This window comes from Musca autumnalis, unplaced genomic scaffold, assembly GCF_047663935.1.
Source record: "Musca autumnalis isolate F117 unplaced genomic scaffold, ASM4766393v1 scaffold_4, whole genome shotgun sequence".
Classification (NCBI taxonomy): Eukaryota; Metazoa; Arthropoda; class Insecta; order Diptera; family Muscidae; genus Musca; species Musca autumnalis.
In genome coordinates, this window is record NW_027411977.1 from 174,907,987 (window position 1) to 174,922,452 (window position 14,466).

The following is a 14,466-nucleotide window of genomic DNA, read 5'->3' on the forward strand; positions in this document are numbered from 1 at the left end:
GTAAATCGTACTGGCCGATTTCACTCCTGTCGTCAGCAGTAAAGATTCTACAGGCACTACTCCTCCCACCGATGAAAAACAGTTTTCCAGTTGCCCAACATCAGCATGGATTCCGGAAAATGTATAATAATACAACAGCACTACACGTCATATCCACACATATCAGTAGAGGACTGAACCAGAACAGGCTGTGCGACCGAACCGTCATGGTGGCACACCATGCCAAGCAGTCGTTTATGGAATTCAGAAACAAGAAATCCAAACCCCGTAGAGTGAAACAAGTAGTTCCTCAAAGCAGGTGATATTTACCGAACTGTTTAAACTCTACCTTTCTGAATTTCTACACATTCCAGACGGCATAGAGATCGTAATGTATGCGGATGATTGTACGATCTTGGCATCAGGTCCTATCGTCGATGACTACATAGCTGTCCTAGTTCAGTTCTTTCATCTGAGGAATATGAAAATAGCAGCCGCTAAACCCACTGCGACACTGTTCACCACTTGGACGGCTGAAATGAGGCTCCCACTGAACATATTGGTCGATGGTGTACTGATTACGGCCACCAACCACCCTAAAATTTTGGGTGTAACGTTCGATAGCATTTTTAAAATCAGAAGTTGGAATAAGGTCCTCAAGTCGCTGGTCGGCGTCACTTGGATCGCTGACAAATAAATCTTGTTGAACTCTTAAAATGCAACAGGCCGGTCTGTGGTAAACCATGCGGTGCCAGCGTGGTATGCAAATGTTAGCCCTACACAGTAGAAGAATATTCAAATCTGTCAGAATGCCGCCCTGAGGACTGCAACAGGGACCCTCCGTGTGACACCAATGGATAATCTTCATGCCGAGACGAAGGATTTACCGGTGTATCAGCACAACAGGATGTTGTCGATGCAGTACATGATTGGGTGTTATCGCCGTGACAATTTTTTTAACGATCTAATGGACAGGCCTCCACAACCTAGGCACGTCAGAAGAGATCTTCATGATCTAAAGAAAGAGATACACGAGAACTTCTACACCAACGAATCTATGAGGCAGGCTTGGATAGCATCACGCTGATGCCGCTGCGCATGCAGTTCAGAGATACAGTGTGAATGCCGTACTTGGAGACCACCCTCTCCATTTGTTTAGCTGCCCAGTTAACCCCACTCACCTGTTTCCCAATTCTTTATGGACGCAATCAGTACAGGTTACAAAATATCTGGATACGGAGGAACCGGAACCTGATATCTAAAATAATACACTAACCATATTGGCGTTACTACAACAACAATATCAACTCAAACACTTTTTAAAATCGTTCCCTTTGACAGGCACATCTTAAATGTGTATGTGAGCAATATATTGGGATCAAAGTGTAGTCCCTACCGAAAAAACAGAGAAATATAAAATAATTAAAATATATTTTAAATAGAAAACATTTTTGGACATGAAAGGGGTTCACTTTCAGTGTGATTCACTGCAGGTGGTAATGACATCAAAGACACTAACTAGCTTGACTAGTTAACTTCTTCCAAACCTTGTAAGGTGTAGTCTCTTAAATGTTATACATTATGCTTGACATAAGGCTTCGGCATATGTAGTATGGCAATTTTGCTTATGTCATTGCTGATAAAATAATAAAGAATGGCCGAGCCAAATTCGAACAACGTTACCCCTTTAGTTTTTTTATACCCTCAGCATTTATGCTAACGAGGGTATATGCACTTTCATACGGGCAAAATGTGCCTCATCGAAATAATGGTTTTAGACCCCAAGTATGTTTGGACGAAATCCGTTTGAGACAATTTGGAGTCGACTTAGCAATGTCCGTCCGTCTGTCTGTCTGGCTGGTGCGCACGATAACTCTCTAATGGATGAACCGATTTGGCCCAAAACTTGGCTTTCGTAATATTTTGTCTAAACTTAGTTTAAGTTCGAAGATGGGTTACATCGGTCCACTCCTTCCGGTACCTCCCCACAAAAGTTCTAAAATGTTCGGAAAATTTGGGCGCACGATAACTCTTGAAGAGAGTAACCGTTTGGTCCATACTTTGAACATCGTGAAATTTCTACCAGACTTAGATGGAGTTCGAATACGGACTCTATCGGTCTGCTCCTTCGGGTACCTCCCATACAAAATTTCGGAAAAGTTAAGTTTAGGACCTGCTCTCGAATCGTTTCGATTTTTTTGTAACTACTTGTATTCACTGACCTCCATACGACGGTACAAGTCTCATTAGGGGCAAGTCCATACTTCCTGAGAAAATAGCCTGAAAGTTGCAAAAAAACCCCTATGCCACCGTGTGTAGTAGTTGGAGTACAAGATAACTTTCGAACGGATCAACCGATTCGGTCCAAAATTTGGCTTTTGTAATATTTTGTCCAAACTTAGTTTAAGTTCGAAGATGGGTTAAATCGGTCCACTCCTTCTGGTACCTTCCCCACAAAGGTCGAAAATGTTCGGAAAATTTGTGCGCACAATAACTCTTAAAAGGAGTAACCAATTTGGTCCATATTATATTTTGCACATCGTGAAATTTCTAGATGAGGTGCTAGTATGGACTCAATAGGTCCACTCCTTCGGGTACCTCCCACCCAAAGTTCGGAAAAGTTCAGTTTAGGACCTGTTCTCGAATCGAATCGGAAAAGTTCAGTTTAGGACCTGTTCTCGAATCGATTTTTGTTGTAGCAACTTGTAATCAGCGGCCCCCATACGACGGGAAAAGTTCCTGAGAAAATAGCCTGAAAGTTGCAAAAAACCTTAAGACACCGTATGTAGTGGTTGGAGTGCAAGATAACTCTCGAACGGATCAACCGAGTCGTTCCAAAAGTTTGGCCTTCGTAATATTTTGTCCAAACATGTTTAACTTCGAAGATAAGCCATATCGGTCCGTAGATGAAAGTTTCAATTCACATTGGCTGAGGGTATATCTCTGTCGGCAAAGCCGACTGATACTTTTTAACTTTTTTTGCCAGAAATAACTTAAGCTAGGAAGTCAGTAGCTTAAGTGACCAGGCCCTTAGATTTTCAGACCACGTCTTCATATTTGATTTTAAGATGTAATACACCACATCGCCCATTTACTCTAAGAGTGACACATTTAAAAAAATGCAGTTTCGAGAAAAACGCGTTTAAAGTTGGTGATTGAAATTTGACTTCCCAACTTAAAAAGATTATTACACAAAACATAAAATAACTACTGGGACAAAGAGCTAGTCAAATATCAGTGCTAAATTTCTGTGCAAGATCAAGCATGATTTAAATTCAAAAAACTGTTTTGTTGATTTATGCCAAACTTCTAGTAAATCAGTTGTAAGTCGTTGAGTTTTAGAGATAACAACATGAAAATTTAACACAAGATAAAGCAGGAGTCGTAGAAAAAATTGCTAACTCATAAAACGTGTTTTTTGAGTTGTGCCACTCTTTGAGTAAATGAGCCATATGTCATTATAATCATCACATTCTTTTGTAACATCTGTTTGGAAGAAGGTCAATTATATTCAGTTCCATATTTGGAAAAAGAACCCATTTTGTAGATTTCATAGCAACAGACTAATCCATGTTACTTTAAAAATATGCCGTATGCATTTTTGAAGTAACGAATATCATAAAAATTATAATTTTTCTAATCTAATATGAAAAACTATTAAATAAAATATGTTGATACCAACAAGCAATATCTTCTTAATTGTCAATTTGTCACATTTAATGAACATATTTAATGTCCTGATGTAAAATATAAATAAAATGAATTCATTTATCACCAAAACCTCATCGACCAAAAAACGATTAGCTATCGATATTATTTATCTTAATTCAAAGCTAATTTGTTCAACTATTAAACTACAAATGCACAATAATATATTTATCACCTCACATACACACAACCATACCTACATACATATGTACATACATATGTAAAACTGTCATGTATTTTAAATGTCAAATTTCTCTTCACAGACACCTATGAGACTACATACAAACGCACACATACATACCTTTCATACTCATACATACATCAATCAATCACAACAAAATACATATAAACATAATGTTAAACATTAAATCTGTTTTAATTATCTAAAAAGCTTTTATTATTACACAAAATAAATTTGCGTTATTCATTTTCATACAGACACATATAAACGTATGCTTTAAACGTGTATTTCATATTATTTACCAAGACTTTGTTTCACAACAATACAGACAAAATGGTTTAAGCGATTAAGACATTCAACACAGTTACAACCATTATTGTTTGTATGAGAAAACATTACAAACAAACACCAACCACCTACCCAATGGAATAGGAAATGTACACAGTACACCATACACCCTTTTACTCTTACATAAATGTATATCAGTCATTCAGTTAATGACATATTTCTCTGATGACAATTCCTTTATATCAGTATTTTCACTCTTTCGCTATATTTCCCCCCTTCAATTCGTTGTCCTCTAACCAACCACCAACCATCTGTGTGACAATACTACTATATTCCCTTAATGAAATTATTATTATTAATACTTTTGAATATTAATAAATAATAAAGTCGAGTTATTAATCAATTTCTTTGTATATTTCTGTTGGGATATTTTTCTAATTTCGATTGTGTGACACATCGACAATAACAGGTGTAACAACAATGCTGAATTTCTTCACAACATCAAACGGTTTCCGCAGCACACTTCCGGTCGTATCAAATCTCACCGCCATGAATGTTTGGGATGGTGTCTGCATGTGTTTCATTTATGCCTCGCTATTGGAGTTTGTTTGCGTCAATTACATGGGACGTAAACGGCCACAGCACAACGTGGTGTATCGACCTGGAGAAAATCCGGTAACACAGGTAATGTATTGAATTGAAACTAAACGTTATTAATACAAATACAAAATGTAAGCTAAGCATAGGCACATATTTAAGTGCAATACTGCATATGAACAGGCTTTTAGATTTACAACGAACATATCACTAACAATCCTTGCAATTATACAACAACAATTTTACCAATTATTATGTATTTTTGAGCCAAGCCAAGGCATGCCAAAAGAAAAGCGACAAAAAAAATAAGATCCCAAACATCACATTTAACAATTCATGAAACAATAAACTCAGTCAATCAAACTTTTTTAATCTTTCTCTGTCTGTCTCTCTCTCTCTCTTAATCAAAACTATCAATCAGCCTTTTTTCTTTACTTTTTTACTTGATGTGTTTCCTTTTTATTTAGTTTAGTTAACAGTGAGTTTTTCTTGATTTTGATTTTAATTTTCAAAAAAAAATATAAAAATCTCACGCTGCCACTCCCCAAAAATCTTTCCTCTTCTCTATTTCTCAGTAATCTACATTTCGTAATCATACAAAATGTGGATCCTCAGTCATTAAAGAATTCAAACAGACTCAAATCATTGACATTATTTTATTGACGTCTTCGTTTCTATTTCTTGAAACAAAATATTTTCATTTAAATTTTATTAGGTTTTCTGTTTTGCATTTTGTATTTTAATATGAAGTTATGTGTGTAACCATATCTCTTATCTACTATTTACTTAATCGATATAAATGTATTCATGATTATCTGATCACCTTGACACCTCTTTCTCAAATAAGTTTAGGTTTTGATTATTTCATTTTTTCATTTTGCTATTAATTTCAAAATTTTCAAGTAATAAATGCATTACGAACTTTTCATTTATTTTTTATGAATTGTTTTGTTTTCCTTGGTATGTGTGTTAAAAAATACTTTTTCTCTATCCTTTTGTGTCCTGCAACAAAAAAAAAAACAACATAATATTTATTATTGTTTTGCAATACTTTAACCAACGTGAATCGAATCCAATAATAATAAAGCTAAATGTTAAACCAATTCCCAAACATTAATTTAACCTTAACATTAAATTACAAAAGCATAAATTTCCATCTCTTCTCAATAATGTGTTAATGTGTGTATACCAAACCCCTTAGTTCCCTGTCCACAATATATAATTTTGAGTAATAAACAGAACTATTTTTGAAATATCTAATTTTTATATATTTGTTTAAATTCTGTTCTGTTAATTAAAATATTCATAGGTGAATTTCAAATTGTGTAAATATACTCCACATAATCTCTCTATAGTTAGGTCTATATAAACATTGTATGTATATATGTAGTGTAGGTTCGTATATGTATAGTATTTAAATAGTAGTTTGCATTTGAAATGTATGTTAAAAGATTGCAAGTGCTAATATATTAGTTTAGTTTATTTATTGAAAAAAATTGAACAAACTTAAAGTATAGAGTCAAAAAATCGGGAATTGAAATATTTAATCGTTAGTGAAAGATAAAAAAGTGAAATATGTACCCTCTGTTTCGGGTAAAGAATATACGTTGAATATAAACACAGTTATCAGCCACCCTGGCTTCCATACCAAATGATTTAACCTAACCAAAAAAAAATAATAATAACTAATTTCATATTTGACTACTATAGGCAATCTGCTTGGTACTAGGTATAGCGATCCCGAAATCCAGAAAACCCGGGATTTTTCGGGATTACTCAAATCCCGAATCCCGCGATTGACTTCTTTAGAGTCCCCAGTTTTTTAAGTTACTTTAAATGGGGTTTAATTCCTTAAAGGAAGCTTATGAAGAGTAATAAAAAATATTGTTTACCAGAAAATCAATTAAAGGGAACACAACTGTGATATGTCCTCTAAGCGTTAACGAAAAGTGATCCGATGCATCAACCAATTCTGGACATTGAAAATACCACTCGGAAGCGGAAACCCTTGTGGCTTCATCCAATTCGCTACATATATTTTTAATATTTTTAGGATGAATATTTTTGATATTTTAATTTTCTACGCTATTATTTTAAGTTGTTCGTAATAATTGTGTAGATTTTCTACCAACATTTAATTTTTTTAATTTAAAATAAAAAATGATGGCAAGTCGCGACAAATCCCGCAGTCCCGAAATTGTCCCGAAAACCCGGGTTTAGGAATTTGGATATCCCGAATCCCGGGATTTTTGAAAACATGTCCCGTTCGACATCCCAACTTGTTACTGATTAAAAGTTTTACTGGTCTTTCTGATTAGCTTTTTGAATGTTTTACACCAAATAGAAGCAAAGCTATTTGTCATTAAAATAAAAATAACAATAGGCTTGTACCACTCTGGACCTCCATTAACCACCAAAATTTCGTGACGATTCCATCAAAATTACCAGGTCTTGCTTTTGGTATAAGGGGTATACCAAAAGCATAGAAACGGAGATATTCATTTTGGAATAAAATGTTGAATGAATATTATTCTATTATCACCAAAATGAATAGTCTTCTTCCCCTCTGGGACTCCCATCAACAGCCAAACTTTGCGACCTGTAGTGTGGCACATATCCAGATCGATTCGAAGTGTTACAAACTTTTGGGCCAAAAATAACTTATATTTCAGACAATTTGGGAGGGTAATCCCAAATTGTCTGAAACGGATTTCGTCCAAACGTATTTCGGGTCTAAAACGCTTATTTCGATGAGGTACATTTTCGTCGTATAACTCATTAGGGTATAAAAGCGACGAAGACTAAATAAAAATTTTCAGCTATTTCGGAAGGTTAATTCGTCAAAAACCTTCAAAATTCCTAAAATCGGGAGACTATATAAGATCTTCGGCGGCTATATGAAAACGTGGACCTATACCGGCAATTCTTCGCAGGAATGTTTTATACCCCAATGTAATTTCGATTGAATAATGCTGCTAAAATCTTCAAAGTACCTAAAATCGGGAGATACCGCTCTATAGGAGCTACATCAAAGCGACCATTCTCTGCAACAAAAACTAAATACCAGGCTTTAGCCATTTTGGTACGATAATGCGACAAAATCTTAAAAATACGTAAAATCAGGGGATACCTTATGTACGGGGTTATATTAAAACGCGGACCTACATTTAGAAATTTCTGAAAAAAAGTTTTGTAGCTAAACTTACTTACTTACTTACTTACTTAGATGGCCCATTACAGAACATTTGTTCCATAAACCGAACTAAGAAAAGATCTCCATTCCTCTCTGTTTTTCGATTGACTTTTTGGAATACCGCGCCTTTCCATTTCTTCATCCACTTGTGTGCTCCATCGAAGCTTAGGCCTGCCGATTCTGCGTGCACCGCCATGTGGCATGTATTCATACGCCTTTTTAGCGGGTTCATCATCGCTCATTCTCATGATATGGCCTAGCCAACGCAATAGTTGCATCTCGATACGTTTAACTATATGCATGTCTTTGTATAGCTTATATAGCTCGTGGTTCATACGACGTCGATATTCACCGTCAACGCAAATCGGCCCGTAGATCTTTCGAAGAATTTTCCTCTCAAACACACCAAGCACTGCCTTATCTGCTTGCGCAAGTACCCATGCTTCGGAGCCATACATTAGCACGGGTAGTATCAGCGTTTTGTATAGTGTTATTTTTGTTTGACGAGATGTGGCTTTGTTTTTAAATTGCTTACTTAATCCATAGTAGCATCTGTTGGCCAATACAATTCTTCTTCTTATTTCACAACTGATGTTGTTTGTTGTGTTTATGGCAGTGCCGAGGTAGACGAAGTCTTTAACTACCTCAAAATTGTAGGTACCAACTTCTACGGTTGGTCCGAGCTCTATGGACACTTTGCGCGTCGACACCATCAATTTGGTCTTTTCGCCGTTTACCGCCAGACCCACCTTCGCAGATTCTGCTTCGACCTTCCTAAAGGTATCAGTTACTTCCTTTTAGAGATGGTTTTTACCGGGTATTTACCCGGTAAATACCCACACGGTGGGTAAATACCGGGTAAATACCCATTTGTGGGTATTTATTTGGGTATTTACTATATTGAATCGCTAATACAAAATCTTAGACCCTATTTCTGGGTTTAGGTTATGAAATCGATTCAAAATGGATAGTTTTACAATACTTTAAACAAGTGGGTAAATACTTGGGTAAATACCCGATTATTTACCCAAGTGTTGGGTAAAAACTCATTAACTGCCGAACTACTTGACGTAGGCTGACAAAATTTGGCTCAAATCTTTCTTATGTCAAAAGAACTTCTGGTACTGAACATGGGGTCTCTGGGTCCATGTTTTGATATATCCCCCATATATCCGTACCTCCCGATTTAAGGTATTTTTTGTCTATTTGCCTCATTGTACAATCATAGTGGCTGAAATTTGGCACAGTGAGTTCGCAATATGTAGAAAATATCCTTGCAAAAATTTGTCAACATAGGTCCACGTTTTCTAATAGCCCCCATATAAGGGTACCCCGATTTCGAGTATTTACCCAAATGTTGGGTAAAAACTCATTAACTGCCGAACCATTTGACGTAAGCTGACAAAATTTGGCTCAAATCTTTCTAATGTCAAAAGAACTTCTTGTACTGAACATGGGTTCTTTGGGTCCATGTTTTGATATATCCCCCATATAACCGTACCTCCCGATTTAAGGTATTTTTTGTATATTTGCCTCATTGTACAATCATAGCGGCTGAAATTTGGCACAGTGAGTTCACAATATGTTGAAAATAACCTTGCAAAAATTTGTCAACATAAGTGCACGTTTTCTAATAGCCCCCATATAAGGGTACCCCGATTTTGAGTATTTACCCAATGTTGGGTAAAAACTCTTTAACTGCCGAACCACTTTACGTAGGCTAACAAAACTAGGCATAAATCTTTCTTATGTCAAAAGAACTTCTGCTACTGAACATGGGGTCTCTGGGTCCATGTTTTGATATAGCCCCCATATAAACGTACCTCTCGATTTAAGGTATTTTTGTCTATTTGCTTCATTGTACAATCATAGTGGCTGAAATTTGGCGCAGTGAGTTCTCAATATGTAGAAAATATCCTTGCAAAAATTTGTCAACATAGGTCCACGTTTTCTAATAGCCCCCATATAAGGGTACCCCGATTTCGGGTATTTACCCAAATGTTGGGTAAAAACTCTTTAACTGCCGAACCACTTGACGTAGGCTGACGAAATTTGGCTCAAAACGTTATTATATCAATAGTATTGAAGGTATTGAAAATGGAGTCCCTGGGTCCATGTTTTGGTATAGCCCCCATATAACCGTACCTCCCTATTTAAGGTATTTTTCATCTATTAGCCACATTTTACAACCAAATTGACTGTTATTTGGCACAGTTAGTCCTCAAAGAGTACTATATATTCTTGCATAAATTTGTCAAGGTAGGTCTACGCTTTCTTATAGCCCCCATATACGGGTACACCGATTTCGAGTATTTACCCAAACCATGGCTAAAAACTCTTTAACTGCCGAACCACTTGACGTAGGCTGACGAAATTTGGCTGAAATGTTACTTATGTAACATATGAAAATAAGGTCTCTGGGTCCACGGATTGATATAGCTCCCATATAACCTTACCTCCCGATTTCAGAAACCCTTAGTACCCTTATATGGGGGCTATTAGAAAACGTGGACCTATGTTGACAAATTTTTGCAAGGATATTTTCTACATATTAAGAACTCACTATGCCAAATTTCAGCCAATATGATTGTACAATGAGGCAAATATACAAAAAATACCTTTAATCGGGAGGTACGGTTATATGGGGGCTATATCAAAACATGGACCCAGAGACCCCATGTTCAGTACCAGAAGTTCTTTTGACATAAGAAAGATTTGAGCCAAATTTTGTCAGCCTACGTCAAATGGTTCGGCAGTTAAAGAGTTTTTACCCAACATTTGGGTAAATACTCGAAATCGGGGTACCCTTATATGGGGGCTATTAGAAAACGTGGACCTATGTTGAAAATTTTTTGTAAGGATATTTTCTACATATTGAGAACTCACTATGCCAAATTTCAGCCGCTATGATTGTACAATGAGGCAAATATACAAAAAATACCTTAAATCGGGAGGTACGGTTATATGGGGGCTATATCAAAACATGGACCCAGAGACCCCATTTTCAATGCTAGATATTCTCTTGATATAAGTAAGATTTGAGCCAAATTTTGTCATCCTACGTCAAATGGTTCGGCAGTTAATGAGTTTCTACCCAACATTTGGGTAAATACTCGAAATCGGGGTACCCTTATATGGGGGCTATTAGAAAACGTGGATCTATGTTGACAAATTTTTGCAAGGATATTTTCAACATATCAAGAACTCACTGTGCCAAATTTCAGCCACTATGATTGTACAATGAGGCAAATATACAAAAAATACCTTAAATCGGGAGGTACGGTTATATGGGGGCTATATCAAAACATGGACCCAGAGACCCCATGTTCAGTACCAAAAGTTCTTTTGACATAAGAAAGATTCGAGCCAAATTTTGTCAGCCTACGTCAAGTGGTCCCTCAGTTAATGAGTTTTTACCCAACACTTGGGTAAATACTCGGGTATTTATCCAAATATTTACCCACTTGTTTAAAGTATTGTAAAACTATCCACTTTGAATCGATTTCATAACCTAAACCCAGAAATAGGGTCTAAGATGTTGTATTAGCGATTCAATATAGTAAATACCCAAATAAATAACCACAAATGGGTATTTACCCGGTATTTACCCAATTTATTCAATTTACCGGGTATTTACCCATTGGGTATTTACCCACTGTCCATCTTTACTTCCTTTACTGATCGTCCCATGATGTCTATGTCATCAGCATAGGCAAGTAACATGTGGCTATTGGTGTAAATTGTGCCATTTCTTTTGACATTTGCATCTCGTATTACCTTTTCCAGCAAAATGTTGAATAGGTCACACGAAAGGCTGTCTCCTTGTCTGAAACCTCTTTTGGTACAAATTCTTCGGAGAGGTTCTTTCCAATTTTAACTGAGGACCTAGTATCAGTTAGAGTCATCTTACAAAGCCGGATGAGCTTTGCGGGAATACCAAATTCAGACATTGCATGGAATACCTTTGATCGGAGGGGACTGTCGAATGCTGCTTTATAATCGACAAAAAGGTGAAATGTGTCGATCTGCATCTCTTGGGTCTTCTCTAGGATTTGCCGCAGGGTAAATATCTGGTCAATGGTGGACTTGCCAGGTCTAAAGCCACATTGGTATGGTCCAATTATCTCGTTGACCATAGGCTTTATTCGTTCGCACAGTATCCCTGACACTATCTTATAGGCAATAGGGAGTAGACTTATGCCCCTATAGTTGGAGCATACAGTCTTATCTCCCTTCTTGTGGACGGGGCACAGGATACTCAGGTTCCAATCGTCGGGTACTCGTTCTTCCTGCCAGATGGTGCTAACTAGCTGATGAATACACCTTATAAGCGTGTCGCTTCCGGTTTTGAACAGCTCGGCTGGTAAGCCATCGGCCCCTGCTGCCTTATTATTCTTCAGCCGATTTATTGCTGTCTTTACCTCATCTTGGCCGGGTGGTATACATTCTATACCATCTTCTGGGATTGGATCTGCGGTATCATCGTCTTCGCCACTATTGGATACCAGCAGATTGGAGAAATGTTCCTTCCATATCCTGAGCACGCTATCTGTATCTGTTACCAGATTACCTTGCTGGTCTCTACAGGAGGATGTGCCTGTACCAAAGCCATCTGTTTGATGTTTCACTCTTTGGTAGAATTTTCGGACTTCATTCTGGCTCCTGTACATCTCGATTTTTTCACACTCCCGCTTTTCCATTTCTCTCTTTTTCTTGCGGAAAAGACGTTTCTCTTCTCTCCTTTTCTCCCGATATCTCTCTCGTGCGCTACGCGTTGCTACTGATTGTAAAGTAGCTCTATATGCCGCATTTTTATCTTCGGTAGCAGCACGACACTCCTGGTCATACCATGAATTCCTTTGTGGAGGTCTCTGGAATCCAAGTATGGATTTTGCGGCTGTTTGCATGGAGTGGGCAATATTTTGCCATTGTGTTGTTATGTTATTGGGACAAGGAATGCTCGCGTTAAGCAATTGGGCTAGTTGAGTGGAATATGCTGTGGCTATCTGTTGTGTTTGCAGCCTATCGATGTCCAACTTCCGCGTTGTGTCTGTTCGTGCTTTATTTGCAACGTTTAGACGGGTACGTACCTTTGCTGCAACAAGATAGTGGTCCGAATCAATGTTTGCGCAACGGAACGATCGTACATCCAACACGCTGGATGAATGTCTTCCATCTATCACAACATGATCAATTTGATTACTTGTTCTTTGATCTGGGGACAGCCAGGTGCCCTTATGAATATCGAGATGATTAAATCTGGTACTGCTAACTACCATGTTTTTTGCAGCTGCAAAGTCTATCAGCCTCATACCATTGTCAGATGTTTCACTGTGGAGACTGAATTTCCCGACTGTTGGGCCAAAGATATTCTCCTTTCCAATTTTGGCATTAAAATCGCCTAGAATGATTTTAATGTCATGGGCAGGGCAACGGTCATATGTTTCTCCTAAGCGCTCGTAAAATATATCTTTGGTCTGTTCGTCCTTTTCTTCAGTGGGAGCATGAGCGCAAATAAAGCTGATGTTGAAGAATTTAGCTTTTATTCGGATTGCAGCAAGTCTTTCATTCACTGGGGTGAAGCTGGATACCAGATGTTTTAGTCTCCTACTAACTACGAATCCACAACCAAATCCACCGCCTTTCCCAATCCATCGTATTTCCTGTATGGCAGTAATATCGGCCTTGTACTTTTCAAGTACGTCTGCCAATGCGAAGACTGCACCTTCTCTATAAAGAGTGCGAACATTCCAGGTGCAGATTCGCAGATCATGGTCCTTAAAACGTTTGCGGGGTTCGTCAACTTTAGAGGGGTTTGTTTTTCTTTTCTTTCGTTTTTTCATAGTAGGCAGTTTTTTTCTAGGGGAGGGTTACTAACCCGACGCCCAAACCCAAGTTTTTAACGTTCTTATGGGTGAACGCGCGGCACATGTTAGCTCACTACCTTTAACGGGTGTTAAAGGCAGTTCCCCAGGTGACACCACGGGGAGGTCAGTGTCCACTTGAGATGAAAGAGGGACCAAGATAAATCCTGGGCTTTGCCATGTTAAAACCGGTCAGGACCGTTCCTTGGTATCTACATCCCCTAAAACGAATACCAAATTTTCCAACTCAAGACTTGCCTTATGGCGCAGTACAGAAACTTACGAGAAAGGTGAGTCGTCAATCGAAATAAATATTTGGGCAGTATCCGATAAGAAGTCTTTCTAAGATCACAATTGGATACTTTTCAGTATATCTGAAAAATCAACGCCAATTGAATATTTCGGCAATCCCAAAAGAACGAACTGGAAGGAGTTCAATAGGTTTGAAAGATAAACAATCAATATTCCACAAAATGATGTTAATATGGCAGATATAGAAGAAGCCATTCTAAAGAAATCCTTATATCAAGCTTACAAAGTTTCATACTCTCTGGCGCGCTCTAAGAAACTGATTTGTAAACAATCAGATAAAATTTTCATCAGCTATGAAGGCGGATCCTTGCAGCCATATAAGAATAAGCAGAAGGAGTGCAAAA

The 14,466-nt window shown here is 37.6% G+C and overlaps 1 protein-coding gene across 30 annotated transcripts in view; it reads left to right on the plus strand.

Annotated features, from left to right (window-relative positions):
- pHCl-1 (pH-sensitive chloride channel 1) overlaps nucleotides 1-14,466 on the plus strand; it is a 358,921-nt gene that overhangs the window by 297,730 nt on the left and 46,725 nt on the right. For all 30 annotated transcript variants that reach the window (XM_073983457.1, XM_073983467.1, XM_073983456.1 and 27 more), the window contains one exon: nucleotides 4,626-4,840. In XM_073983457.1, coding sequence (XP_073839558.1) covers nucleotides 4,626-4,840 — 215 coding nt within the window. The remainder of the gene's footprint in view (nucleotides 1-4,625; nucleotides 4,841-14,466) is intronic.